General features: G+C 49.6%; 1 protein-coding gene across 1 annotated transcript; it reads right to left on the minus strand.

Annotated features, from left to right (window-relative positions):
- Positions 1 to 3,379: 3,379 nt before the first annotated feature.
- On the minus strand, positions 3,380 to 22,060 carry KY (kyphoscoliosis peptidase). Its single transcript, XM_009089276.4, has 12 exons — positions 21,928 to 22,060; positions 20,897 to 20,959; positions 18,831 to 18,893; positions 16,776 to 16,850; positions 16,607 to 16,639; positions 16,002 to 16,052; positions 14,847 to 14,929; positions 14,379 to 14,487; positions 11,615 to 11,732; positions 7,241 to 7,429; positions 6,091 to 6,281; positions 3,380 to 5,211 (listed from the first exon to the last, which is right to left on the minus strand). Exons 1-12 carry the CDS (start codon positions 22,058 to 22,060, stop codon positions 4,301 to 4,303), a joined length of 2,019 nt encoding a protein of 672 aa, XP_009087524.2. The 3' UTR covers positions 3,380 to 4,300.
- Positions 22,061 to 24,804: the final 2,744 nt, after the last annotated feature.

Genomic DNA, 24,804 nt, shown 5'->3' on the forward strand with positions numbered 1-24,804 from the left:
TTGTGCCTTACATTTCCTTCTCATCAGGAACTTGGATCAACACCTTTTCCATCATAGCTATATTCTTCAAGGAACAGGGAATAAAATTCCTCTTTCCTTTAGGCTATCTGCATTTTTTCCAGTTAATTTGCCCTTCGTGGAATTTCTTAATATTTCCTGGTTCTTGTAGCTTCTGCCCTTTACAATTTGTGTAGTGTCTGGTGTCTTGTTGTACAGAGTGCTTAAGTACTGCAGAATAGCTGAGGAATGAGTGGCTGAATTCTGGATGTGGTCATGGCTCTTGGAAAAGAGAAATAGGAATGAGAAATGATACTGGGTGGGAGGAGAACCCACAAGCAGGTGAGGTTCATCCACGTGTCATTGCAGCTGCCACGTGAGCTGGTGCCAACCTGGGTTGAATCTGGACAGTCCAGTGGAACTGCTGCATCAAAATACATCTGTGACCTCTTTTGAGGAAAATATTCAGTCTTTCCTCAAGGGAAGTAAGTTGTTAAGGAGTGAACAGGACTTATTTCCTGTGGACTTGTTTTCTTTAGGGCTCTCTGCAGTTCTCCTGTGGCTGAGTCTTTACGGTCTTTGTGCAGGCAAACCTTGGGATGAGGACATTCCATGTCCATAAGTTTCCTGTTCTTTTCCATCAGCTTCACCTTGTCTTAGAGCAGCTTAATGCTGTCAAGGAACAGGAATTCAAAAGCACCACATGTACACAGAGCTCAGCCATTGTGTCAGACAGGTGAGTTCAGCCAGGGGGGTGCCTGGCTGCAGACTGCAGCTGCACTTGGGCATGCATCTCTGCATCCCAGAGTTTAGAAATGTTCCAATCCAAAAGTCCTTGTATTTTGGCTTTCTTGTGGAGTTCCTTGCATGAGGGTAAAACCTTCAAATCCATTCTGGATTCTCGTTGTGCAGCCTTGGTAATGAGGTACTGAACTGCCCGGAGCTGGACTGTGGTCATCCTGCACTGGCCTTGGATCCTCTGCAGAGCTGTCCATGGGTGTTTTTGGAACATCCTCCCTGTCTGTCCAGATCTCAAGTAAGGACTTATTGGGCGTGGGGCATTTTGATAAAATCTGAACAGCAGAATACACGGAACTGTTTCCTCTTTGCAGATGAACCTATAGATGCACTGTGTGTGAGATATGCCAGATCCCTTAGGGATCCCTCACAGCCTTCAGTGAGGCCACCAATTTAATTTTTAACTGATACTTTGCAAGTAGTATTGTATTTCCTGATGAATTGTCAAATTAGTTACTGAGTGTTGCATCATGCTGTTGGTGTTTTCAGCAGTTCAGGAGACATTTTGCCTTGTTTCTGATGTGCTCTTCCATCTCCCTTCAGAGATATTTGGCAGTTCATGTTGGCAGAAGGGAAGAGCAAGACTGAAGATGATCCATTTGCTTAATTAGCAGCTATAATCCTACAGTTTTATCAATTTCTAATACCTGCAAAAATCAGCTTCATCCAGGGAAAATTTATTCACTAGCTTCATCTAAAAATTTGAACTAATGTAATCTAAAGCAGCATCTGCGGCAGGGGAACTGCTGAGTTACTTCCCTGTGTTGCTGTGTGTGTGCTTTGTCTTTCCCCCCTTTCTCTCATTGCAGATGCCCTGAGAGAACTGAGAAGTCTGTTCCAGAACTGTTCTCCTGGCGTTGGAACCTTGGCTGCACTGAAGAATGTGCATTTTTTATGAGGAGGAGGAGAAAGAGCTGTGTTTATCCTGGAGGGAGATGTCACAGCAAGTGCAGACTTCTGAGGTGCTTTCATCTGGGGCTGCAGGGTTTCTCAGGCATTCTCTGCCTTTGCAGTGTCAAACCTCCCTTGGAATAATCACCTGGCCCTGGCCACTTTATAATTAATGAAGCTGGACAGGGGGTTTGTGTCTTTGAACTTATGCCTTCAATAGCACCAAAGAATTTCTTGCACACTTGCAAGGCAGAGCCAATGTTGGTTTTCTGATTGAGACAAAAGTGTGGAACTGTATTTGCAGCACTTCCTTTTGTACATGTGTAGAGTGGGAAGCTGTGCAGGCTTCATATGTCTTTAGTGTGTTACAGATGTTCTGCTGTGGGTGTGACAATGCTTGGGGGTCACTCTTTACCCTGAGGGGTTAAAGAATCTGGGACTCTGTAGATGGGTGGAATTGCAGGTGCCTGGATTTTGCAGACTTGGGTTGCGGGAACAGGGAATACTCCCCGAGGTTGTGCTAAGTAGGGGGCAATAAACTGTCCTCTCTGCTCTCTTGGGGTCAGTTTTTGTTCCCCCTACCATCTGGAGACACAAATAAAGCTTAGAGAGATGGCTTGTGGAAGTGAGTCTTTGAGACAAGGAGCAGGGACCGTGTTCATAGCGATGTTGCCTGCAGAGAGGCTTTACCTAAGTGTCTGTTTGTGTGCTTGTGCCTATTTGTGAACATCAAATGTGTGGTTCCATGAGGAGTGTCTGTACTTTGGTATCCTTGACCCTGTTTGGTGGAAGAAGTTGTTTTCTTTAGTCACTAAGCTCTCTGGGATGCTTCCTTATCCTGCCATTGTAAGAAGTGACATACTTGACTGGATCAGCTTGACCTGTGAAATGAAAGCTACTGCAGTGTATCCTCCTTGATCTGAAAAGTGGGATCTGAGAAAAAAGAACCCTTCTGCCAGGCACCAAAATAAACCAGGACTGTCTGTGCTGACAGACAATCCTTGCCTTAGCCTTCAAGGTCCTTAGGCAAACAAAAGATCCCCGAGTCTGCCTTGCATCTGTACTGCTCAGTCTGTGCTGATGCCCAGGGAGTGGGAGCCTGCTGGGCTCCACGGCTTGTGAGTGTTCCTGCAGGGAGGAGCTGCTGCCACCAGGTTTTGAGGGCAAAGACACTGAGCTGTTTAGGGGAGGACTTAAAACCTACTTTTATGTTGCATATGGAGCCTCTTGTCGCCAAGTACAAAAAGACCCCGAAGCTTTCTGTGCTCCCAGTTTACCCTGGAGTAAGCCCTGTTAGCTTACATGTGGTGTTTATGCTTGCAGCTCCTGTCTGCAGCAGCCTGCATCCTCACAGAGAGTGCTGATCCTGGAATCTGGCTGCAGGTACTTAACCTGCTCAAATGGGGACTCAACCCTGGATGCTGGGTCAAAGGAGTAATGAAGGGTGGGCAGCCCTCTGAGTAATTCCTGCCACCCAGTCACTGAGGAGGGAATGTAGGAGTAACCCACCTCTTTTGCCTCGAAAATACAGCAGCTTTGGGAAAAGAATTCATATTGTTTGGTCAATGAAACAGAGTGCAAAAACATAACAGGTTTATTTTCAATTCAAGCTCAAACATAATACCTCTTGGGTCATGCTAACGCTCACAGGCATCTGAATTGGTTATGAAAATGTTGCTCCATCTCAGGATGTGCAGCTGTGGTGGGATTCAGTAGAAGCCCCTCTTTGCCTTGTGCGTGGAGGCGTTTTCCAAGAGTACAGCACCAAATGGTTTGTTACATGGTAATAATGTCACTCAGCCTGCAGTCCCACATAACCCCATCAGTTTATAGCTGCAGTGTTGCACAGACAGGTTGGAGGAAGGAGTGATTTATGAGAACTTTATTCTCATTTTTACTGTAATTTTCCTTATGGAAACACCCATATGCTTCAGATATAATTACAGCAGAAAAAGTCTCTACAATACTCTAATATAAAAAGGTAAAAATGATTTTGTTTATTGTATTTAAGAGTCAGTGTAAAAAGTATTTTTCCAGTATTATTGAAATCTGTAAGACAGTGAAGTGCACAGGGAAACTTCATGTTGTATCTTCTTCTTAACTCTTCTCTCTCCTCAGATGTATTTTGCGACTTGACTACAGTTATAATGAAAGCTGGTTTGAATATCCTGAAGTTCCTCATGTCCAATGTTGCTGCTCAAAACCAGGGTACACTTTGTTCATCCTGCCCCACAACTCGGTGAATTCTTGGAGTAGCCCTCGTAAGACTTTTCTTATGGTCCGTAACTTGGAAACCAGCAATCCCTGCTGGCACAGAATGCCCTGCAGACAGTCAGTTGTTTTCTTCTAAATATTTGTCTGGACAGCGTTACTGAAATGTAGGTGATGGTTTTATCTCATGTCTTCCACTGCTGCTCCTTTTTTTTAACAGGATTTTCTGCTTCCTTGACCATCTTTGAGCCTGCAGTCTGGCAAAAGCCTGCAAGTGTTGTCCTGCATTTGTTGAAAGAACAGATTTGGTTGAGAGAATGAGCAGTCTCCTAAAGCTGTGCTGGTTTGGGGCATTTTGCGGAGGTTGGTTCATGCAGGTGAGTGAAAGAACAAGGAGTGGGTGTTACTGGGTCTCAACTTCGTATTTGAGGACGTGCGAGTAGAAGCTGTGGTTGGCGTTCTCGTGCACCATCACAAACACCTCTCTGCACCCTGAGGTGTTGCAGGTTCCCTCCCAGCAGCCCTTGTTCTGGGTCAGAGGGTAGGTGTTCTCAGCCTGGACCAGCACCTTGGCGACGCTGTGCATTTTGAGTTTGAACTGCACGTTGCGGTTGGCTGGCAGCAGGCCCGAGAGCGGCTCCAGGATCTCATAGTCTTGCAGCCACTTGCTGTAGCTCTGGGGGAAGGCTGGCCACTTCACCTCCGTGTTCAGGCACCTGATGAGGTAGTTGAAGATGTAATCGTAATTACCGGGGTCCGACTTCTTCTTGGAGTAGATTTTGAGAACGAAGTTCCCTGCGTGCGGGAGATGGACCTTCAGCTCGATCTGGTTCCTGCGGTGGATCTGCAGCACGTGCCGCCTGCCCATGTCCTCGTTGAGGCTGCCGCTGCCGTCGGTGTGCAGCGAGGTCAGCACGCTGATGTCCTTGCTCAGGGTGAAGGTGAGGGAGCAGCGCCCGTCGTTGGTGTGCAGGACGGGCTCGCCGTGGGACGGCCGCAGGAAGCCCTGGCGCTCGGAGAACCAGCTGGGCCCGACGGGCTGGTGCAGCTCCTTGGGGAAGCGCATGGCCTTGTCCACGGACTCGCACTCCACCACGTACTCCAGCACGCACTTGTAGACGTCATCTGCAGCCTCGGCCTTGGAGGGCTTGGCAAAGATCTCCAGCTTGTGGCTCCCTGTCTTCTGTGGGTAGATATCCAGCTCCATTCCATGTCTTTTCAAAGTCATCAAACCATGTTCATCTGTTCCCTTCAGCTTAAACATAAATAACGTGCCAGAACGGCAGTCCACGGACACGGAGGCTTTTCCATTTACTGGGGAATACAAAAGAAAACAGGCTGCATAGGAGTGTCAGTACAGTTTTTAACCCTAATGTATCCCCTGTTCTGGGAAGGTTAATTTGGCCCGGTAAGTTGCTGTTTTTCTAGAAGTTCAAGAGAAAAAGCCAAGAGCTGCAACTGGCAGGTCACAGCTTGTCATCTGTCTGCTTAGACCAGTGTTCCTCAGAAAGAATGAGAGTGGCCTTTGTTTGGGAGATGGGCATTTATCCTGTTCTGATACACCCAGACATGGAGCTGTGGTCTGCTAGAATGTGAAAACCTGTGTGAAATGTAACTGAAAGTACCATCAGGCCAGATTGGACGGAGTTTGCGGCAGCCTGGTCTAGTAGAAGGTGTCCCTGCCCATAGTGGGGGGTTGGAATGAGATGGGCTTTAAGGTCCCTTCCAGCTCAACCCATTATGGTATTCTGTGATCGTGAAGGGCTGAATTAGAGGTGATTAGACCTGATTGCCAGCCCCAGAAGCTGCTCCCAGGAGCTTCAAATTGCAGGAACTCTCCAGTATGTAGATATTAGATTAATCTACCTCCCTGTGAGCCTGTTCCCAAACATCTTGAAGTCTTCATTACATCCTAAAATGTGGATGTCCATAAGTTTTAACTCTGTTTTTAGCATTCACAAATTAGCCATCCAGTCAAATTCCTGCAGCTCTTGAAAAATCCAAGGGAGAGGGTTTTAAATGTGCAACTTGTTCAGTTGTGGCACCTGAGGGGTTTTATGTTAAAAGAGTTGCTGGACTCACTCAGGTGGCTCAGGATTGCCTGAAGAGGTGCACAGTGGTGTGTGTTGGGTGTGGGAGGATGCACATGTGGGAAGATGCAAGAGGGCAGATGCTCCATGGCCTCTCTGTTACCTGTTCGGATGATGGGAGTCTCTGGGCGCGCGGCCAGCAGCCCCAGCGTGTAGAAGTTGCTGTTGTGCAGCATGTTGTTCTCAAACTCCTTCAGTGTCAGCGTGGGCTTAAGAAGCTGCCAGTTACTGTTATCTGGGAAGTGATTGTTAATGAACAGGGCCGGGTGAGTCAGAAAGTAAAACTCATTGTACCTGGGAGAAGGGAGAAATTAGGGAAAGTGAGTAATTACAGATAGGGAATTCTTCCCCCTCGCAGTGGTGGTGGTTTCAGCAGGAGGATGTTGGAGTGGTTTGAGCTGCTGATAAACTGAGATCCGTAGGTTTGAAATTCCCCAGGCAGATACCTGGGCTTTGATCTTCTGTTTCCAGGGCAAATGCTGAGCTTTGGGATAAACCCTGAGTATTTGCACTATTCCTTTTTACCCACCGGCTCCTGGAAAAAGAGGGAGGCACTGGGTGTTGATCGCAACCAATACACAAAAGCTGTGACTCGAGTGCCCCAGACTGTTGCCTAAACTGAAGATGTGACAAGCAAACCCAGTTGGCTTCTAGCAGTTTGTGACTGCTGCCTGGGGCAACTACCTCTCTGTGCTCCATGCCTTGTACAGGCAGCCTGGGTACCTTGCTCATGGCTTTGTGTAGGTGCACAGTTTGTGGTAATTGGGAGTGAGACTGGCCCAGCCTCATCCCCAATGGGCTACAGCTGTGAGCAGCAGGTGAGCAGCACTGACAGCAATGAGCCCTGGAGTGCCCAGGGGCACTGACCAACCACCAAAGGGAACAGAGGGCACACAGGTGCAGTGCATTAACAGGAGGGGATAAAAGGTTGGGCTAAAGAACAAGAAGGGTAGATGCTTGCAGCCTCTGAAGTGCTGTGATGTTACTGTGTATGGGCAGATGCCTGAAGCCTTCTTGGACAGCGTTACTGAAATGTAGGTGAGGTAAGGTGTTCCTTTGTTTGGGGGAATGCTTAAAGCTATCTGAAATTGTATGGTGACACTGTGTATCGAGGCCCTTTCGACTGCGCCAGGTACTTGACGTCTTTGGGTCTTCCTGTGGCCACAAATGTGTCTGTTTGGTTTGCCAATCCCATCAGCTTTCCTTCTGCCTTTGTGGAGGGTCTGTGTACTAAGATAGAAGGAGGTCTTTACCTGTAGGTGAACTTGGTGAAGGAATCATCCACAGAACCACTCCCCCAGGTGCTGTCCAGTAAATGCCACCTTCCCTCAAGGTAGACAGCGTTCCAGGCATGGTCAGAGTTCCCTGTGAAGGTCTGCCCTGTCTTGTACCCGTGTCCCTTGGCATGTCCCGAGAGCTTCTTGCACTGAATCCCTGCAAGACTGAAAGGAAATGATAAACTGTGTATTAAACCTGTCAGGTACTTCTGGGGAAGGAGAAAAGGTGATGATGCCTGAGGTGTTGGGTGGGGCTGTTTGTTTTTGTAGTCTTTGCACAGAGATTCAGAGAGCATCCTGCTGGAGGAAGGGCCTTTTCTCTCCCAGTTTTGCATATTCCCTGTCTTTTTGCCTGATGCACTATCCATTCAGCACTGTTAGAGGATGACAAGATAAAGTGTGCTTAATTGCTCTCTATCTTGTTACTCAGTGGAATCCCTTTGCTGCTGTCCACAATTAGCCCATGTAATTATAAATTAAAAGCACAGGCTGTTCTCTCCCCCTGACAGTGGGCTTGGTGTTTGACACCAGCTAAGGAATCTCAGACCTCAGGGGATTGTGGATGCTGATTTAGTTTCCTGAAAGAATGAGCTTGTGCCTGCCCAGGGTAGAAATGATTAAATAGTCTCTTTCTAAAAACATGATGAATACCTGCGTGGATGTGTAAATAAGATTTAAATAAGCACTGTGTTAATAAGCTCTCTGCTGATGGATTCTAACATTATTTCACCATTAATCTAAAAATGCTTCCCTTGGAGTGTTGTCTTTTGTGTAGGACAGCATTGACATTTTTCTTCTTCATAGAGAAGTGTGTTAAATGGAACAACTACCTTAAGTAATAAAGTGTGCAGGCTTCCAGAGCGAGATTGTCTGCATAATGTGGGTTTAGCTCAGGAGAAAAGTGATATTTATGTGGAAGATAATTAGCATGGTTGTTAAGAAGTCGAGGCCTGATAACAGATACTGGCTGGCAACTGGCAGTGAAGTGGGGCTTGTAGGGAGAACTGTTTTTCCCAGGGAGAGGATGCTGGTTTCCAGGGAAGGTGGGCACTTCAGCAAAGGAGAGGATGGAGCAGTGATGGCAGGTGCTGCCTGTTTCATGAGTATCCAGAACAAACAGGCCAGGCTGGAAGGAATGCCATAGAGAAACCTGGTGCTGCAGGTGGTCTGGAAAGCCCTTGCCAGCCTGCAAGCCCCAGTGAGAGAAGTTCTGCCATGGAGCTGGGCAGTAAATCTGGAACAACTCCACTGACAAGACTGGTGAGAGCTTGGATTTGCATGATGTAACTGAGACCAGGAGCTGGCTTGGGAGCTTTAGTAAAGATTTGATCCTGTGAGTTTCAAGGAGCTAAGTACCAAATTCCCACTAATTTCATGGGGATTGGATCTAATCCTTCCAGGCTTCTCTAGACATTCTTGTCAGCTGGGATATTCAGAGGGAACACTAAGGGACAAGTTCTGCTCTCACGGTGCTCTCAATTACAGTGAACGCTGGCAAAGCAGCAGGAAGAGTTTGTGCTTGGATGTGTTCAAAGCTCTCAAAATAAAGACCAGACCATTTAAACTGGTCTCTCTAGTAATGGGCAGACAAAAATTCAAGCTAAAACATCCTGTAAAGGAGCAATTCTGTGGTGAAAAGGCTACTCATGTCTCTCATGTCAGTGACTTCACACAGATAAATTAAGCAGGCAGAGAGAAGATTGGGAAGATCTCCAGGACTGGTTGAAGTGGCAGTGTGAGGCTGAAGATGACCTAGATACAAAATGGACTGGAAGAACTGAATTAAGAAACAGTTGGCAACATTTTCTTGGTGCAGCAAAGAGATTAAACACAAAATTGCTTTTCTGCCTCAAAAACCGTAGGACATGGAAATAGTCTGGCTCTTACTACAGGTGTCACTGGAATTCAATGGCATCTTCTTCCCTTTGATTTTAGGTTGACTTTGATCATTTCATCTAAAAAAGGAGCAAATCTGGCTTCTCCAGAAGGGAACAGAATGGTTTATGCTTGTGGTAGGTAGGTGTACGCCTCTGTGCCTGAAAAGAGGGAAAGCTACTGCCTGCAGGAAATGGGAGAAGCAAGAGGATGTGAAATCTGGGATATTTACAGACTGGTTAGGAAGAAGGAGCAGCTAGCTAACTGATCAGATCCCCTTTAGGCAGTGAGGCCAGCTTTGCTCCCAGAGCTGCTGAAACGTCTCCTGGGAAAATAATTGTTGTGCCTTCATCACTAACCCTGGTGAGCGAGTGTCTCCCTAGTTCCAGGCCACGAGGTTTGCCCTAAATTGGATTCATGAATTTGCAGTGCTTCACTTAGCCAGACTCCTCGAGTCTGCTTGTCAGCTGGGAAGCCAGTTCTTGATAAGTGCTGCTGAAATATTGGTCAGGAGCCTGTGTTTGCATTCATTGCTATCACACCTGATGTTTGGAAAGTGATGCCTTATGGCTAGCTTCCCACTATCCGTGCCCACCTTTCCTCTGTGATGGGAATCTCAGCTAATGGGAGGAAGTCTGGCTGCCAAAGCTGTGGTCAGAGGTGACAGTGTTGTGTCTGCAACAGGAATTGTTCCCTCTGGCACTGGGACAAGTAGGACTCAATCAATGTCAGCTGTTGCCTTCAGCAGGACTTTGGGGGGACTCCTGGTGACTAGCAAATTGGTTTGTTTGTTCAGGTTCCCTCACAGGAGCTAGGATAAAAAGGCATGTTAAAACACCTTTTTCCCCCCAAAACCTGGCTTTGAAAAGCCTTTCTGTAAGGCAAGTGCTCTTTGCCTCCTGCCTTTCTGCTCAGACTCAGTGTAAGAGCAGCACAGAGCATGAGGAGAAGGGATGAGGGGATCTCTGTACAAGAAAGGAGAGTTGTCTTTAAGTACAGTTTTTCACAGCAGGAGCTAAACATTTTGCTAATATTTGACAATATAATGGTCTTGATGACTGGAGGTTTCCTGAATCACATAGTGACTAATCAGCCTGGAACTGAGGAGTCGAGAGTAAATCAACAGAGCCTTTAAATAGTCAGAGATATCCTTGGAAAGATTAATGCTTTTAATGAACCAAGCATATGCTTTTTAATGAACAGATGCAAACTCCCCCCTTCTAACTGCTAATAACTGTTCCATAGGTTGCAGCTATAAATGCATACTCCACCATCCTCTTTCTTTACTCTTTAGAAAACAAGATCCAGTGTCATAGAATGGTTTGGCTTGGAATGGACCAAATGTCTATTGTGGGATATGTTGTTGGCTGGAAGCATTTACCACTTCTGCATCTGGCACAGTATGCTGGGGTTTTTTTTTAATCTCTCCTTTTCCCTGTAGATTTTGTCTGTTCCATGGTAAAAACCTTCTCAAATCCCTTTGGATGTTGTGGAAAGCCAATTGTTACTTACATGTGCTATTAATAACTAGTCTGGATTTTTCCAAGGGAATGGAAGCCCCTTCCTGGGAGGGCCATCTTGCAAGCCCACCCTCTTAGGATTACTTTAGGAAGTCCCTTCCAATCTCCTCCCCTGACTTGTCAGGTCCAGTTTTCTCCTTTTGGGCAACCCTTCTGCCTATGGCTGATCCCCAAACCTCCAAGCACCTTCACTGCTTTCCTTGCTGTGGATTTTGGGGGTTTCTCCTTTCCCTAGGGATTGGGGCTGCATCCCTCTCTCCCTACCAAGGAAGGGGCTGCCTCTTAGAAATGCCTTTGTGACTGCAAAGCCCCTGCTCTGTGGGCAAGTTTAGGTGACTTCTCCCCAGTGAAGTCCATGAGATTTTGTTGGGGGAAGAAAGGATTTTAGCCATTAAATGCCAATAGTAGGTACAAAATGGGAATTGCAGTATTGGCCTCCACAGTGCTGCACTTTGAGACTGGGCACAGAACAGAGTGGAAAGTGCAAGGCAGTGTCCCTGGGGTGCTCCTGGAGGGGACAGGGCATCTCCAGAGGGTTTAAGGAAAGTTCCTCCTGGGACTCTGCCTACCTCTTGCAAAGGACCATGTTGGAGACAGCACTCCTTGTTCAAGTCTTGCAATGCTTTTAACCTTCACATCCAGATACCCCAAGGAAAATCCTACTTCTTCTAATCAAATTATCTCCATGTTTTCATCTGCCATTATGTTAATGCAATACGAAGCTCAGCAGATGGCACCAAGTAAATTATGCTGGGGAGGGGGGTGGAGGGAGTGGAGGAGAGAGCAAAATTGACCTTTCTAGGACTTGCTGTTTTTCCACAGCATGGCTGGAAAGCTAAAGTTCCACGTTCTGCCTAAAGTCACATCAGTCAATGCAAAGGCAGACGGGATAGGCATGGAGATGACAAGGAGTGTTCACTCTCCCTGGCATTGAATGTTTCTGGACTTCATTTACCTGCACATATGTTCAAAGAGCTCGGCATAGCCCTCACAAATGCTCTTGCCCATCTGAAGCACATCTCTGGGCTTGCTGGACAGCTGGCTTTTGTTGTGGTAGCCCACGACGTCGTATTCTGGGGGAAGGAACACAGACAAGGGTTCATCCAACAGCCTGAGCCAAGGGGCTGATGGGCAGCAGGAGCAATTCTTGGGTTGCTTTTCACCTCTGTGAGCAGAGGGGAACAGGCCGTGGTTGTGCTGGGGAGGGTGGCCTGGACACTGCTGGTGCAGAGGGACAGCTCTGTCCCTCATCACACTTTGCTCTAAGCTTGGGCTGGGATTCAGCAATTGAATCCAAGTGGGAGGAAAACTTTGATTTTTGAACACAATGAGTGTCCTCAGGAACTGCCCTCAAGTGGAGGATCTACATTCTGAACAGTTCCTGGTATAAACCAGAGCACGCTGCATTTGGAGGAGTTGGATTGGTGTTACCTCTAAAGAAACTGCTGAGACTTTTGCACTCTTTACAAGCAATTTATATTAAAAATACTTGAAAAGCAGCTTGTTGGGAAACACTTGAAGTGGTTTTTTGCAGGTGAGTCACAGAATTATAGAATGGTTTGGGTTGGAAGGGGCATTAAAGCTAATCTCATTCCAATGCCCTGCCAGGGGCAGTAACACCTTTCATTAGACCAGGTTGCTCCAAGCCCTGTCCAGTCTGGTCATATCAATACCTGGAAGCTCAGGAAATGTTGATTTGTTGGAATGAGTACACAACAGCAGCACAGCAGGACTCCTTCAGACAGAGCTTGCAGAGCTGGTCTGGGGAGGTTAATTCAATATCACCAACCTTGGCCCTGTCCATAAACTCTTTCTTAAAATACAGATGTATTTTTCTGACAAAGCTGTCAGCAATGCTGCATCAGCTGGTTCCCCCTGCCCTCAGTGCTGGGGCAGAGGAAGAAAACAGCAGCAGGTTGTGTGTGCTTTGATGAAATGCTGCCACTGCTTGTCATTCATCCCAGGGGCTCGGCTGATGCCCCCTGGGCGCTGCTCCAGGCACTGGGAAAGGCTGCCTGCTCCACCCTGGCTGCTCACTGACCACCAGCAAAGCTCCAGGGCACTTGGAGGGGTGCTGGCTCCGTGGGCCTTTCTATTTGTGCTACAAATGACAGCTGAAATTATTGTTTCCTTTAGTGCTGATGCTGCATGGGCATAGCAGCCCATCACAGGCAGGAATTGAACAGAGTGGGGAGAGATGCCCAAAAAGCAGTGTTCTCACTTAAAATCTATCCAAGGAAGGACTTTATGTCATCAGTGCAATTTCAGGATATATACATTGCGTTTTTGCCAGCAGATTTAAATTCCCAACTCTGTTTCTTTTCTATGTGTGTAAATAGGGGTCAGTCTCACAGGAAGGAATGAGACCCAGGGCCAAGGTGGTGTAAAATCTCCTGTGAGGAGATCCCAGCATAGCTGTCAGAGCCAGAGATATCCCCTGAATGTTGAGGAGTAGGGACTGAGTCCAGCCAGGCCTGGCCCAGGTAGTGTGGGCAGAAATCGGTTAAGAGTGGACAGACAGAACAACCAGTGCTGGGTGAGTCAAAGCCTGGGCTTCAGGACATGCAGTGAAATCAGCACTCTCTGTATTTCAGGGCAAGACTAAAACGGTTTGGGACTGACCTAACCATGCTAACCCTGTAGCTGCTGATCTCAGTGGGTGTGAGATGAGGCCAGTGCTGCCCAAACTGCTCTTCTCCTCTCCATCACTTGGCCTGCACTGCAGCACTGCCCCATCAGGACGTGTAGGAGGTGAGGGAAAGGACAGCTCTGCCTCTCTGCCCCCAAGACTTCATGGGAAAGAAACATTTTTGCTTATGTTATGCAAAATGCCATCATGTTGCATATCCAGTTTTCCCCCATCAAGGCACTGGGGTGTCAAGAAGCCCCTTCTGATGTGCCAGATGGGAGAGGCTACAAGTGCTGCCTTCTCCTCCTCTTCCCATCTCCTGGTTATTGTGTAACTCCAGCCTTTGGATTGAGTGGGAAAGAGCAGGAGAACCTGAGTGGGTGCAGCTCTCTGGAGGGTTGAAAAGGTGCAGGCACAGGCAGGAACTGCAATCATCCAGGTGCCAGTGTGGGACATGGAGCTGGGCAAGGCAGCTGGATGGTTCCTGGTGGCACCTCTGTGACACTGGGACCCTCCCAGAGCAAAGGCACCAGCACCAGACTGTGCTGGAGGGGCTGTATTGGGCTGTGGGGACTTGGCACAGGGATGGAGATCAAACTTAGAATGGTTTGAGTGGGAAGGGACCTTCAAGATCATCTCATTCCATACTGCCTGCCATGGGCAGGGACACCTTCCACTAGACCAGGTTGCTTCTGAAATCTGGATCATCACCTGCTCCCTGTTTGCCCCCTCAAAACTGGGCTCTGGTGGTGTGGGGTGGCTCTGAGGGTGACAAGCAGGCCCCTGGTGTTGGGCAGCCTGGCTTTTGCTCTGGCTCTTGGATGGCAGGGACTTGTCTGGTCACACCTCTAATGGAGTTACAGGTTAATCATGGGCACACAAACCTGGTGAAGCCTGGCAGTGTGAGGAGAGAGACTGGGAAACAGAGGTGGTGAGAGACCCTCTGGATGCATTTCTGGATAAAAACCTCCAGAAAGCCTTCATTCCACTCCCCACATGGAAATAACCCACAAGTACTGAGTAAAATGCCACAGCAGTGGGACAGGGGTGACAATGACAGCGTTATCTTCAGTTGGAGAGCTCAGCCTACCTATGTGATGGCATATCCACATCCATATGGCTCGAACCTTTTCCAGGTCAGTCCGGGCTTGCTTCAGTAGGGCTTTGACCAGTTCCTCCACACTGTTTGTGACGTTCACCTGTGTGTGGGGAGGGAGCATTGCAAGGTCATGGTGAAGATCTACCCTGTGGTAGATCTCCTGTCCTCCCCAAGTCTTGTTCTTCTGAAGCCAGTGAGACCCCACCTGCCAGAGGCTGCTCTGCCTCCAGCTTCCTTAAAAATACAGCTGCAGTGCTGTAGGTCCATGTATTTTGGGTTATAGTTCCCAGAGTGGGATTTCTTTGCTAATGTTTGAAGGGAAAAGGTTTTTCACTTGTCTGGGAGATTCTGTCATTGCCCCATAGCTCAGCCTAAGCTGGTGTTGGTGCTGGGAGCCAGGTTCATGGAATGTTGCTGCAGGGGAGCTGGGAGGAGGGCAGAGGCAAAAGCAAGACTTACTTTTAATGCGTAGGCATCCAGCTTCTCTAATTGCTGCAGATCCACTGGCATGGATTTCAAAGAGGATTTGTCCCATGGATATGCTGGGAAGAAACGAGTTGTCATTGTTTTGGGAAGGGAGGGAGTGTTTTTCCTGGCAGTATGGTGGAACAAGGGGACAGAGCTCCTGCCTGGCCCATGGACACATCCATCAGCAGGTTCTTAGGGAGCAGAGGGCACGAGGGCACCCACAGGAGGGCCCTGCCAGCTGCATGGAAAGCAGGAGCCATCCTGTCTAGACTGCTAGGATTTGGGCAGTGTTGGAGCATGAGCTGCCCCTGCAACCTTGGCACTCCATAACAGCATGGAAAATCCTGGGATATTGCATGGAGGGGCAGGAGAACAATGCACAAGTATCAGGGAAAATCTGTGCTGTGCAACATGCCTTCTTAAAAAGGAAACACATGACTTCTTAAAAAACCCCAGCAATAAAGAACTGGGTTTCTCTAGGGGTGTTGTGTGGTAAAGGGCCACAATTCTGCAGGAATTCAGGCACAAGAGGAAGGTAACACTGGGAGCAGTTGGACTGAACCCACTGTGCCTACCCTCTGCATCTTCGCAAGTTCTGAGCTCCTGGTTCTACTCAGTGTGAACAAAGGGTTAATAACTTGCCCTAATTAACCAGATAACTGATTTTAACAGTCTTGGAATGAGCTGACACTGCTGTCTCCCATCAGTGGGCCATGGGGAATGGATGGACATGTCCCTGTGCTGGGCAGGCCCCTGTCTGCCAAAATCACCATGTAGGCACCTATTTCTTAACAGGCTGGTTTGTTTATCTGTATTTTCCCTGAAAAGAGGTGTTACACTGACCTAAAGAGAGAGAAAGCAGATTTACACATTTAAAGGTTTCCACTCTCCACAGCTCTGAAAATTGCCCTTTTGGTAAGGGGATGGCCTTTTTTAAAAAATGTGGTTATCAGGTTTTGTCTTTGCCAGGTTCTGTCTGCAGAGGCTCTGTGCAGGGGTGGGATCTACATCCAACAGTCCTGTGCCTGTTTGCCTTCCCTTGGGCAGGGCTGGACATGTGTGATGCTCCCAAAGCCACTCCCCTGTGCCACCCCAAAGATGAGGGGCCTGGGAAGCTGAGCCCTGCTGGTGCTGGTGGGTTGTTACCATGGAGGTCCTTTGCTCCTGGTGGCCGTGGGGCCTCAGTCTTCTGGAAACCTGCAAAGCAGAGAAGGGAGGAGGTTGTTGCCCACAGGAAAAAAAAAGGCAACTAGAAATAAATTATTGTGGGGAGCAGGATTGGGTGGAAAAAGCTGGAACTGAGGTTCTTCTTAGCCCATTTCCTTCCATCTGGAAATGGGCTAAGAAGATGTGAGCACCCTGTGGAGCGTGTCCTGCAGAGCCCACATTCCCCAGCAGACAGGCATCTCCTGTTCTAGCCTGAGGGTTGGGGACATCAAACCCCAGCCCACCATGCCAAACCTCTTCAGGTTTGGAAGAAGGGAGTGCTGAGCTCCAGAGCTGTTAGATAACCCCAGTGGGAGCTCTGCAGCATTGCTGAGGGACCCTGGAGTGTCACCACACACCTTATCCCAGGGCCAGAGGAGGAGGAGACACCCACAGCCCAAGAGCAGGATTTTGCTCCTCAAGCCCCAGTCGTGGGCAGGGTCCAGCAGCATGTGCCCTTTAGCAGCCTCCCCATGGGAGGAGTGAGCCTGTCTCCTCCTGGGAGCAGGGAGAGCTTGGAGACACTTGATGGAGCAGAGCCTCACCTTTGTTGTCGTGTCCTCTCAGCCTCTGGGAACCTGCAAAGAGCCAGGCAGGGTTAGTGGGATCCCTCAGCCCTGCCCAGGCTCTGGGCTGCAGCATCCCCTGGAGCTCCCTGGCTCCAGGGAAGGGAGGATGGGCTGAGCCTCTGCCAGGCTTAAATCTGGGCTGTACCTTTTCCCAAGGAGAGTCTCTTGATGAGCTGGGGGCTGGTATCCTTGTGGTGAATCTCCACTGTCACTTGGGTTCCTGCAAGAAACAGTGATAAACCCCCTAAAAAGGGAAAACTAACCAGGATATGTATTTTATTTGCTGGGAATGCCCTGATGAAGGCAGGAATGATGCATCTGACTCCATGTTCTCAGAAAGCTAATTTATTATTTTATAATACTATGTTATATTAAAAAACACTATACTGTAAATAATACATATATATATACATTTAATAATAATATATCTAGATATCTCTCTGGAGAGAGCACGGTTTCATTATATCTTATATATAGTATAAATAATGAAAATTCGTGGCTCTCTCCAGAGTCCTGACACAGTTTGGCCCTGATTGACCAATGAGTGAAAACAACTCACAGCAGGAACCAATGGAACAATCACCTGTGGGTAAACAATCTCCAAACACATTCCAAAGGGGCAAAAAGAGGGAGAAGCAAATGAGATAAGAATAGTTTTCTTTTTCTCTGGGGCTTCTCAGCTTCCCAGGAGAAAAATCCTGGGTGAAGGGATTTTTTCAGAGAATGTGAATGCTACAGATATGGAGGAGAGGGCAGGAGTGCCTGCCGAGGCAGCTCTTAACTTTAGACAAAGCAGCAGCTCTGGTGATAGCAAAGGTTTATCACCATATTAAAGAGCTCTTGATGGAGCTACAGCAAGGAGAGAATCAATGACTTGCATTGATTTTTCTTAGAATTAAACAGAGAAAGGCTTGAAGTGATGAAAATGGTTGGACTTGTGATACTAAAATCTCTGGCAAAGGCCATTGCCTGTAAGAGGAGCCAGCTGGGGTCCTGGCATGCCCTGATGCTCCAGAAAAACCTCCCCTGGAAACCTGGGCTTTAAAGTTTCAGAGAGGCAAATACCAGAAAAAGAATGAGGGAATCTCTTATAAAAACCACCTGAACTTTTTGACAGAAGCTGCATTTTCTGGCAGGGATTTCAGAAGGGTTTGCAGCTTTTGAGGTTCCCTGGAGGAGCTCCTGGGCTTCTCTTTTGGATCAGGCAGAAGTTACTCAGGAGACTGAAGGTCAAGATGTTAATGCACCTCAGGCTGCCATCCAGCCATGCCTCCTACACCTGTACCTCATCACACTTGGCCTTAAAGCCAGCTCTTGGAACTGGCTAATTAGGTGGGAATCTGCATTTTCATCAAAGAATAAGTTTTTCTGCAGCATTTACCCTTAGAAAACAGAGGATTCTCCTGTGATTATGCAGAGATTTCATGTCCTTTAAGCCCCATAACCAGAAAACAAGAAAAACTGTATAAGCTGTAAAAACCTCAATCTTAGAGTTTGAGTCCAGTTCTAGGATGGTTGCAGATATCAGGGTGTCAGAACAGAGTATTTTGTCATTTAATTCAAAGATAAAATGAAGTTGTTTCTCAGAGATAAGACTTGATGCAAATGGTTTATTTTCCTTAAAGTTTTCATATTTTCAGGTCCTTTTTATTGCTCAAAATTATTTTTACTTTGCTTTTTTTGTGGATTTTTGTCCCCAACTTTCACTTTCTAAGTTTTCCCCCATAAATTAAAAATCTTTGTTTTCAAGAAACAAAGTTATTGGTGATGAATGCCTTCTGCTGATGAGCTTAAAAGGCATTTAACAAATGAAAAATGTAATTCCACAGGAATTTTTCAACGTGCTGTATCATTGCTTTAAAAACTGGTGGTATGAAATGGTTGCTGGTGCTTTTATGATTTTTTATTTAATTATTCCCAATTGAGATATCCTTCACAAAGAATCAGAGAGTGGTTTGGGTTGGAAGGGACCTTAAAGATCCTCTTGCTCCAACTCTCTGCCACTATACCAGTTTGCTCCAAGCTCAGAGAAGCACTTGCTGCTCTCCTTGTGTTTTGGGGCCAGCAAGTGCTTTGAGGGGCAGCTGTCCCAGGGTGGGATATTTTCTCTCTTTTGGAACGTTCTGAAGTTATTTTATAGGAGGAAAAGCTTGTTGGGAGCTCAGTGAAGTCCTGCTCTGTCTCTTGGCTCCCCACTTACCTTTGTCAGGGCCTGCAGTGATGGGTGGTGTCTGCTCACAGGGATCTGTGGGGCCACGCCGGCCTGGGGGCACAAAGGGAAACAGCTCAGGGCCTTGGAGAGAGCCAAACAGTCAGCAAGGATGGGGTTAAATCTGCCCTGCTCAGCAGTCAGGTAAGGAACACTCAGGAAGCTCAGCCCTGTTCTTCAGATTCAAAGCTCATAGCTCCTGGTGCTGGTGCCTGACCCCTCTGTAGAGGGAGGGATGCTCCAGCCCAGCCTGGTGCTGCCCAGGGCAGGGGGCTGGGACCAGGGGACTTTGGAGAGGTGGGTGGGACACAAGGGCAGTGCTGGGGGCTCAGAGGCAAAGTGGGAGCTTTGGTGTGGCTGCCAGCAACTCATCCTCAGCTCTCCCTGCTGGGAGACCCTGGCTGTCTTGGAGCTGGAGTGCTGGGGCAGAGGGAGGTGTGGGCAGCCCTTGATGTGCCCAGGGCTCAGACAGGGGAAGGCAGCAAAGGCTGTGCCCTGGGGAGGGAGCAATGCCAGGGGACACAGAGCCCTCGCTCTGGGCTCTGCTGGGTGGTGGCCAGGGTGATCTCTCGCTCTTTTTCAAAGAGTCCTGGGATCCCCATCCTACCGGGAGCCAGGGGGGAGCCAGGGGATCTCACAGCTTGTCCGAGGCCGTTTGTGCCATGTGGCCATGACAAGGACCAGTCCCCAGAGTGACAGGAGTGGGGCCACAGCCTCTTTGACTCAGTTGGGCTGGGGATTATATAAGCTTGCAAATATTGTGTCAGCAGCAGAGGTGTCAGAGGCCTCATAGGGACACTAATGTGGCTGGTGAAAGGACAGTTTGTTAACCCTTGTGGTGCCAGAGGAGCCAAAGCTCTGCTTGCTCCTCTGGAGCCTGAATTCCCCCTCCCAGGGGTTTAAGTTGTGCTTAAGGTAGACCTGCAAGGGAAGGATTCTCATATGCATGCTAAATACCCCTGCCAGTAATTCAGGGTGGGAAATGATCAATATCAGCCTCTTACTCACTGGTAGAGGAGGCTGACTCTGAAGCTCTGATTGCAGAACCTCTTGAGTGTGACAGAGGGAGAGAAAGCAGGATATTTATCTGCTTCCTGGAGTGGAGGCTTTTGTGATCTGCTTTGTAAAAAAAGCCCCAAAGTAGTGCCTTGCCATGAAGTATTGTTTGCTCCCAGACTGTGTGCAGCCTCCAGCCACCACTGACTACAGGGGGACTTGGATCAGGGCTCCTGCCAGGCATCCTGCTGGGAGCAGCCGTGGCTTTTGCATGTTGCTATTGCTTGACCTGTGGAAGCAAAGTTCCTCCTTGGTGTAACTAAAAGCCACTATCTGGTACCATGAGATTACCTGTGTCGTGCTCTACCTTTGTCCTTGCCTTTCTCTGTTAAGCCATGGCAGGCTTAGGCTGCCAGGAAAACAAGAGAGATGATCTGAGTCCCTTCCCCGGGAGCTGCTCCATAGTTCTGGGGTCACCTCCTCAGATGTTCCTCCTCAACTATTTTAGGGCAGAACCCTGGGAATTGGCAGTGGAACACTGAGAACTAGAATCCACATCATTCCTGGTCAGCGGTCTGACCTGCCTTGTGCTCAGACTCTGAGGGGGGAGATGAAGAAAGGACTGGTGGAGAGAAGGTTGAAAAGGTTCTTTGCATCCCCCAGACACTACTGTAAGCTGAGTGAGTACTGGGGAAGTCTCTGGAAGCTCTAGCTGCAACCTGAGCAATTGGGGCCACTGAATTTCCCCTGCCATTAGCTGGCTGTGAAATGTAAGAGCTCTGTGCACTTGTAATCTGACCGAGCTCCGTGGCAGGAGAATCCCTGCAGAGGGATGGAGGTGTGGGGGCTCGGCAGTGCCACCCCCTGCATCCTGTCCATGGGGCATGGGGAGCACACAGGGAGGGGATGCTTGCCAGGCCCTCTGTGTGCCTCCTCTGGAGCCCCATGAAAGCAGTGGAGAGGGATGGGTTCTGTGGAGCACATTTAGCTCAAGAGGCACAGCTTGGAGCTTTGGGTTGAGTGCTGGGGTTGGTTTCTCACAGAGGGAGAGGGTGACCTACCGTTCAGGTCTGTGCCCTGAGGTGGCTGTGATCTGCTGTTTCCATTGCCATCACCCTTGGAACCTGTAAGATAGAAATGGGAGATTGGAAAGGGTTCTCCTGGACTGAAGTGCTGGTGCTGCCTGAAGGCCCAGCACCCCAAACCCTTTCATGCAGCCCATTATTCCAGCTGGTGCCAGGTGTCATCAGGATCCACCTTCTGTCTCATCTGCAGCCTTGGCTTGCAGTTTTTGTTGCTAAAGTATGAAATACCAGGGGGCAGAAAGTGCAATAGTCCAGGCCTAAGCTGCTTTGGTGGGATTTGCTCTGATTTGAGCAGGTGCTGAATGCTGTGCTTGATGGAGCATGGACACAACTTTGTCCATGCTCGGCCTATAGCTGTTAGCCTGGGACTGCTTGTCAGAAAATTCAGCTTCTCCCCCAGGTTTTAGAGCAGGAATACTCGTTCTCCTCCCTTTACTTCTGCAGGGAGGCTCCCCTTGCAATTGCAGAGTGCAGCTGCAGCTTTTTGGAAGACCCTCTGCAGGACAGGGAGTTGGGCCAGGGACACTGTCCCAAACTGTAGCTATAAATGGCTCAGGACAGTGAGCCTCGGAGACAAAGCCTGGGCACGCTGCAAGCACAACACTTCTGCTCCTGTACTCCAGGACAGTGGGTGCTGGAAACTGCCAAGCCCTCTCCCTGCTCCCATTGCACAGCCCAGAGAGCCCGTGGGGCGCCTCGGGGCTAGCGCAGGACACAGCAAGGTGCAAACACAGCCCTGGGATTGGTGTCCCCGTGTGTCCCCGCGGCTGCACCCGCGGCTGCACGCACTGCAGCTGGACAGGCTGCAGCTCGGAGCGTGGCTCCAGCCAGGCTCTGCTGCACCAGCGGAGACACGCTGGGCTTCTACAAAAAAGTTGGCATTTTGGAGTTTGGCATCATGTGTGCAAAGAGAAGGAAGCCCAAATCCTTCTCCAGAGCTGCTGCTTCTCTTCTCCGTGTGCAGCCGCAGCCCTGCCCTCCCTCGCCCGCCGCAGGCGCGATGTTACCTGCGCCTCGGCCGCCTTCTGTCTGCCCCTCTCGCTGCCCTTTCTCCTTGCTCGCTGCCTCCTCGGGGCGCACAATAAGCAGCAGATTGATGGTGACTGCACTGGCATCTGTCTTAAAGTCCATGGTACCCATCAGCGCATGGCCGGGGCGCCGGTGCTGCCGCCGCTGCGCCGAGCAGCCGCGAGTGCTGCCCAGCCCTGGCAAGGCGAGCGCGCTCCCGCCCCGCGCAGCCCCGGCCCTGCCAGCTGCACCATCGGGGCTCTGCCAAAGCCGACCCTAATGAAGAGGTTACAAGTCACCTTTGAAAGGAAATCGCAGGAGGGATCCTTTTCCTAAAGCAGAGGAAGGAGCTGCGTTTCGGGCGGGGGGGTCTGGTTTCAGAGCGTGCCCCGGCTCCCTCCCCTCTCTCTGCCCTTTTCAGCTTTAAGCACTTGCCTACACTCAAATCCCCCAGCACCACTGTTCGCTGGGGGGGATTCGCTTCCCGGCGCTGGCACCAATCCTTAAAAGGCTTTCTCTTTGGATCTTGTCCCCCGGCAGAACTCAGAGGATGCTTAGGAGCGTAAATAATAACAATAACTGCTGCAGGAGGAGGGCAGCGGTGGGGAGAAGGGGCTGGAAAGGAGGCACGAACCTTTGAAGTGGGGAGGATCGGTTTCTACAGGACTGCCTGTTGTGGAAAGGGACAGCAGAGAAGGGAATTGCAGGCTTCAATCCCGACTGTCCCAAAGGATCCAAAAAACCCCACCTCTCTGCCCCATCAACCTGCGAGCCCGCCTGTCTGGGGTAGCTGGGCACGGCTGATCAAAAAGGAAAGCCCTGCAAATCCCTGGCTTTCTAGTAATTGTCCCAGCCTACCAAACGGGGGACATGAAGGGTTACAGTGCGGGTTAGCCGGGCTCAGCTGGTCCCTGCAGCTCGCAGAAGGGGCTGGCAGGGACACGGGTTCTAATTTTACCACTGGCCCCTGTCCCAGCCTTGCTGCCAGCCCCCGCCTTGGCCGGGGGTCCCGGGGGAGCGGCAGCACCTGTGGGCTGAAGGGCTCTCTTGGGAAAGGTTGTGGGAGGCACCCGCGGGCAGAGAGGGGGTTCGGGAGCTTGGCATGGGCAGGGGGCCTTTTTGTGGGTGTTGCTGGTGCTTTTCGGGCAGGAGTGTGAGAGCAGTGGGCTTTGCTGCCTGCAGGTGGGGAAATTTGTTGTCCTGGATCCACGGGCAGGAACTGGTACTACTACCTGGTGTTAGGTTACTGTGTTTAGAGACACGGGTTTTCCCGTGGTTCTCTATATAAAACCTGTCCCCTCCCAATCTCCTGCTCCTTTTCTGTTCCTGAGCCCCTTCCAGAGCACGGACAGCTGATATGCCCCCGTGCTCGCCTGCAAATCCTGCCCTAAGCAGCTCCTCAGCATATCCAGAAATAGCGTGTGGCCGCAGGGAACCTGCATCCATCCAGCTCTGCTGGTGCCCTGGGCTACAGTCCTGAGCCCCCTGTGCCCCTCTGGATGGTGCCACAGCTTTCTTGCCAAGACAGGGGCACCAGGAATAGGATGTGCCTGCAACCCCAGCAATGCAGCCAGAGTCCTGTGCAGGATGGATGACAATATTGTTGGGGCCCAGGATTTGCTCTTTAGTTCGTGCCTTAGAGGAATTTTAGTTTCAGAGTGCCCTGAATTTTGGTTTCAGGGTTCAGCTCTGGCTGTGAGGAGCTGGCTGGAGGTGGTTAAACCTGGTGAGAAGGAGGAGGACGAGGAAGAAGGAGGGCCAGATGCATGCTGAGCCATGCTGGACTCTGCCAAGCAGATTTCCAAGCCATCTGGGGCTTGCCCATCTCCATTTCAGGTCCCTGAGATTTATGGCTGGAGTGACTTTCTAATCACAGTTTCACCATCTGCCTGTTGGCCTTTAGCACCCCCCTGTCACCTGTCACTGAGCCCCACAGCTCCTGCCTGGTCAGGAACACCCTTTCCTCCCCAGCCACTCACCTGGGGTGCAGCCCCTTTCCTGGTGGCCCTTCTCCCTCACATCCCAGGTGGCACAGTCTGCTCTCCTGTGGCACAGCTGAATCCTAAAACTACTGTCACCCAGGTCCTGCACCAAAATCTGCTCCAGCCCTCTGCTCCTGCCTCCCATCTGCAGGGATTTCCCTGCATGTCCCAGCCTTGCTGCTCCTCCAGGAGCAACTCTTGTCCTGCTCTTGTCCTTATTCCTCTCCAGCTCTGTGGTGTGATGGCTCACATCTGGGGATGTTGGCAAGAGCCAGTTCCAGTTCCCAGGCCATGCTGGGACCTGAGGTGACCTCACTGTGGACACTCTGATGGTACCAGCTGAGGAGCTCAGATGTTTCTTCCCTGGCAGCTCTGAGCTGGAGCCTCCCCAGCTGAGCATGGAGCATGTGGTGGTGTTTGCTGTCTTGGGGGCTGCTGGCTCTGCCCTTCCTGCCAGGCTGTAAAAATCTCTCAAACCTCCTTTTCTCTCTCTCATGATGAGGTGGCTGCTCCCAGCTTCCCTCCTGCATGCCCATGTCCTGCCACAAGATGTTTCCAGCACATTGAAAACATCTCCAGGGAGCTCCTGCTTTCCTAGAAATGCCAGTCTTCAGTGAGAAGGTGGTTGGGTTTGAAAGGCTCTTTTGCATTTTCTTTTCTCCTGTTTTATCCTCTATTTTTCCTGAAGAGGAGAAAGGGAAGGTTTCTGATGGTGATCTGTGGCATGTGCCATGAGGAAGGAATAGGCTGTGCCTGAGGTGGGTGCAGCTACCTCCCATGCAGCACTGAGCCCTCCTGCTCCATGAGTTTTCCAAGGAAAACAATAACCCCCTCATTGGCCTGAGATAAAAACATGACCAGCAACATCTGTCCATGGGCCAGGATATTTTTGAA

This window comes from Serinus canaria, chromosome 9 (genome assembly GCF_022539315.1).
Source record: "Serinus canaria isolate serCan28SL12 chromosome 9, serCan2020, whole genome shotgun sequence".
Classification (NCBI taxonomy): domain Eukaryota; kingdom Metazoa; phylum Chordata; class Aves; order Passeriformes; family Fringillidae; genus Serinus; species Serinus canaria.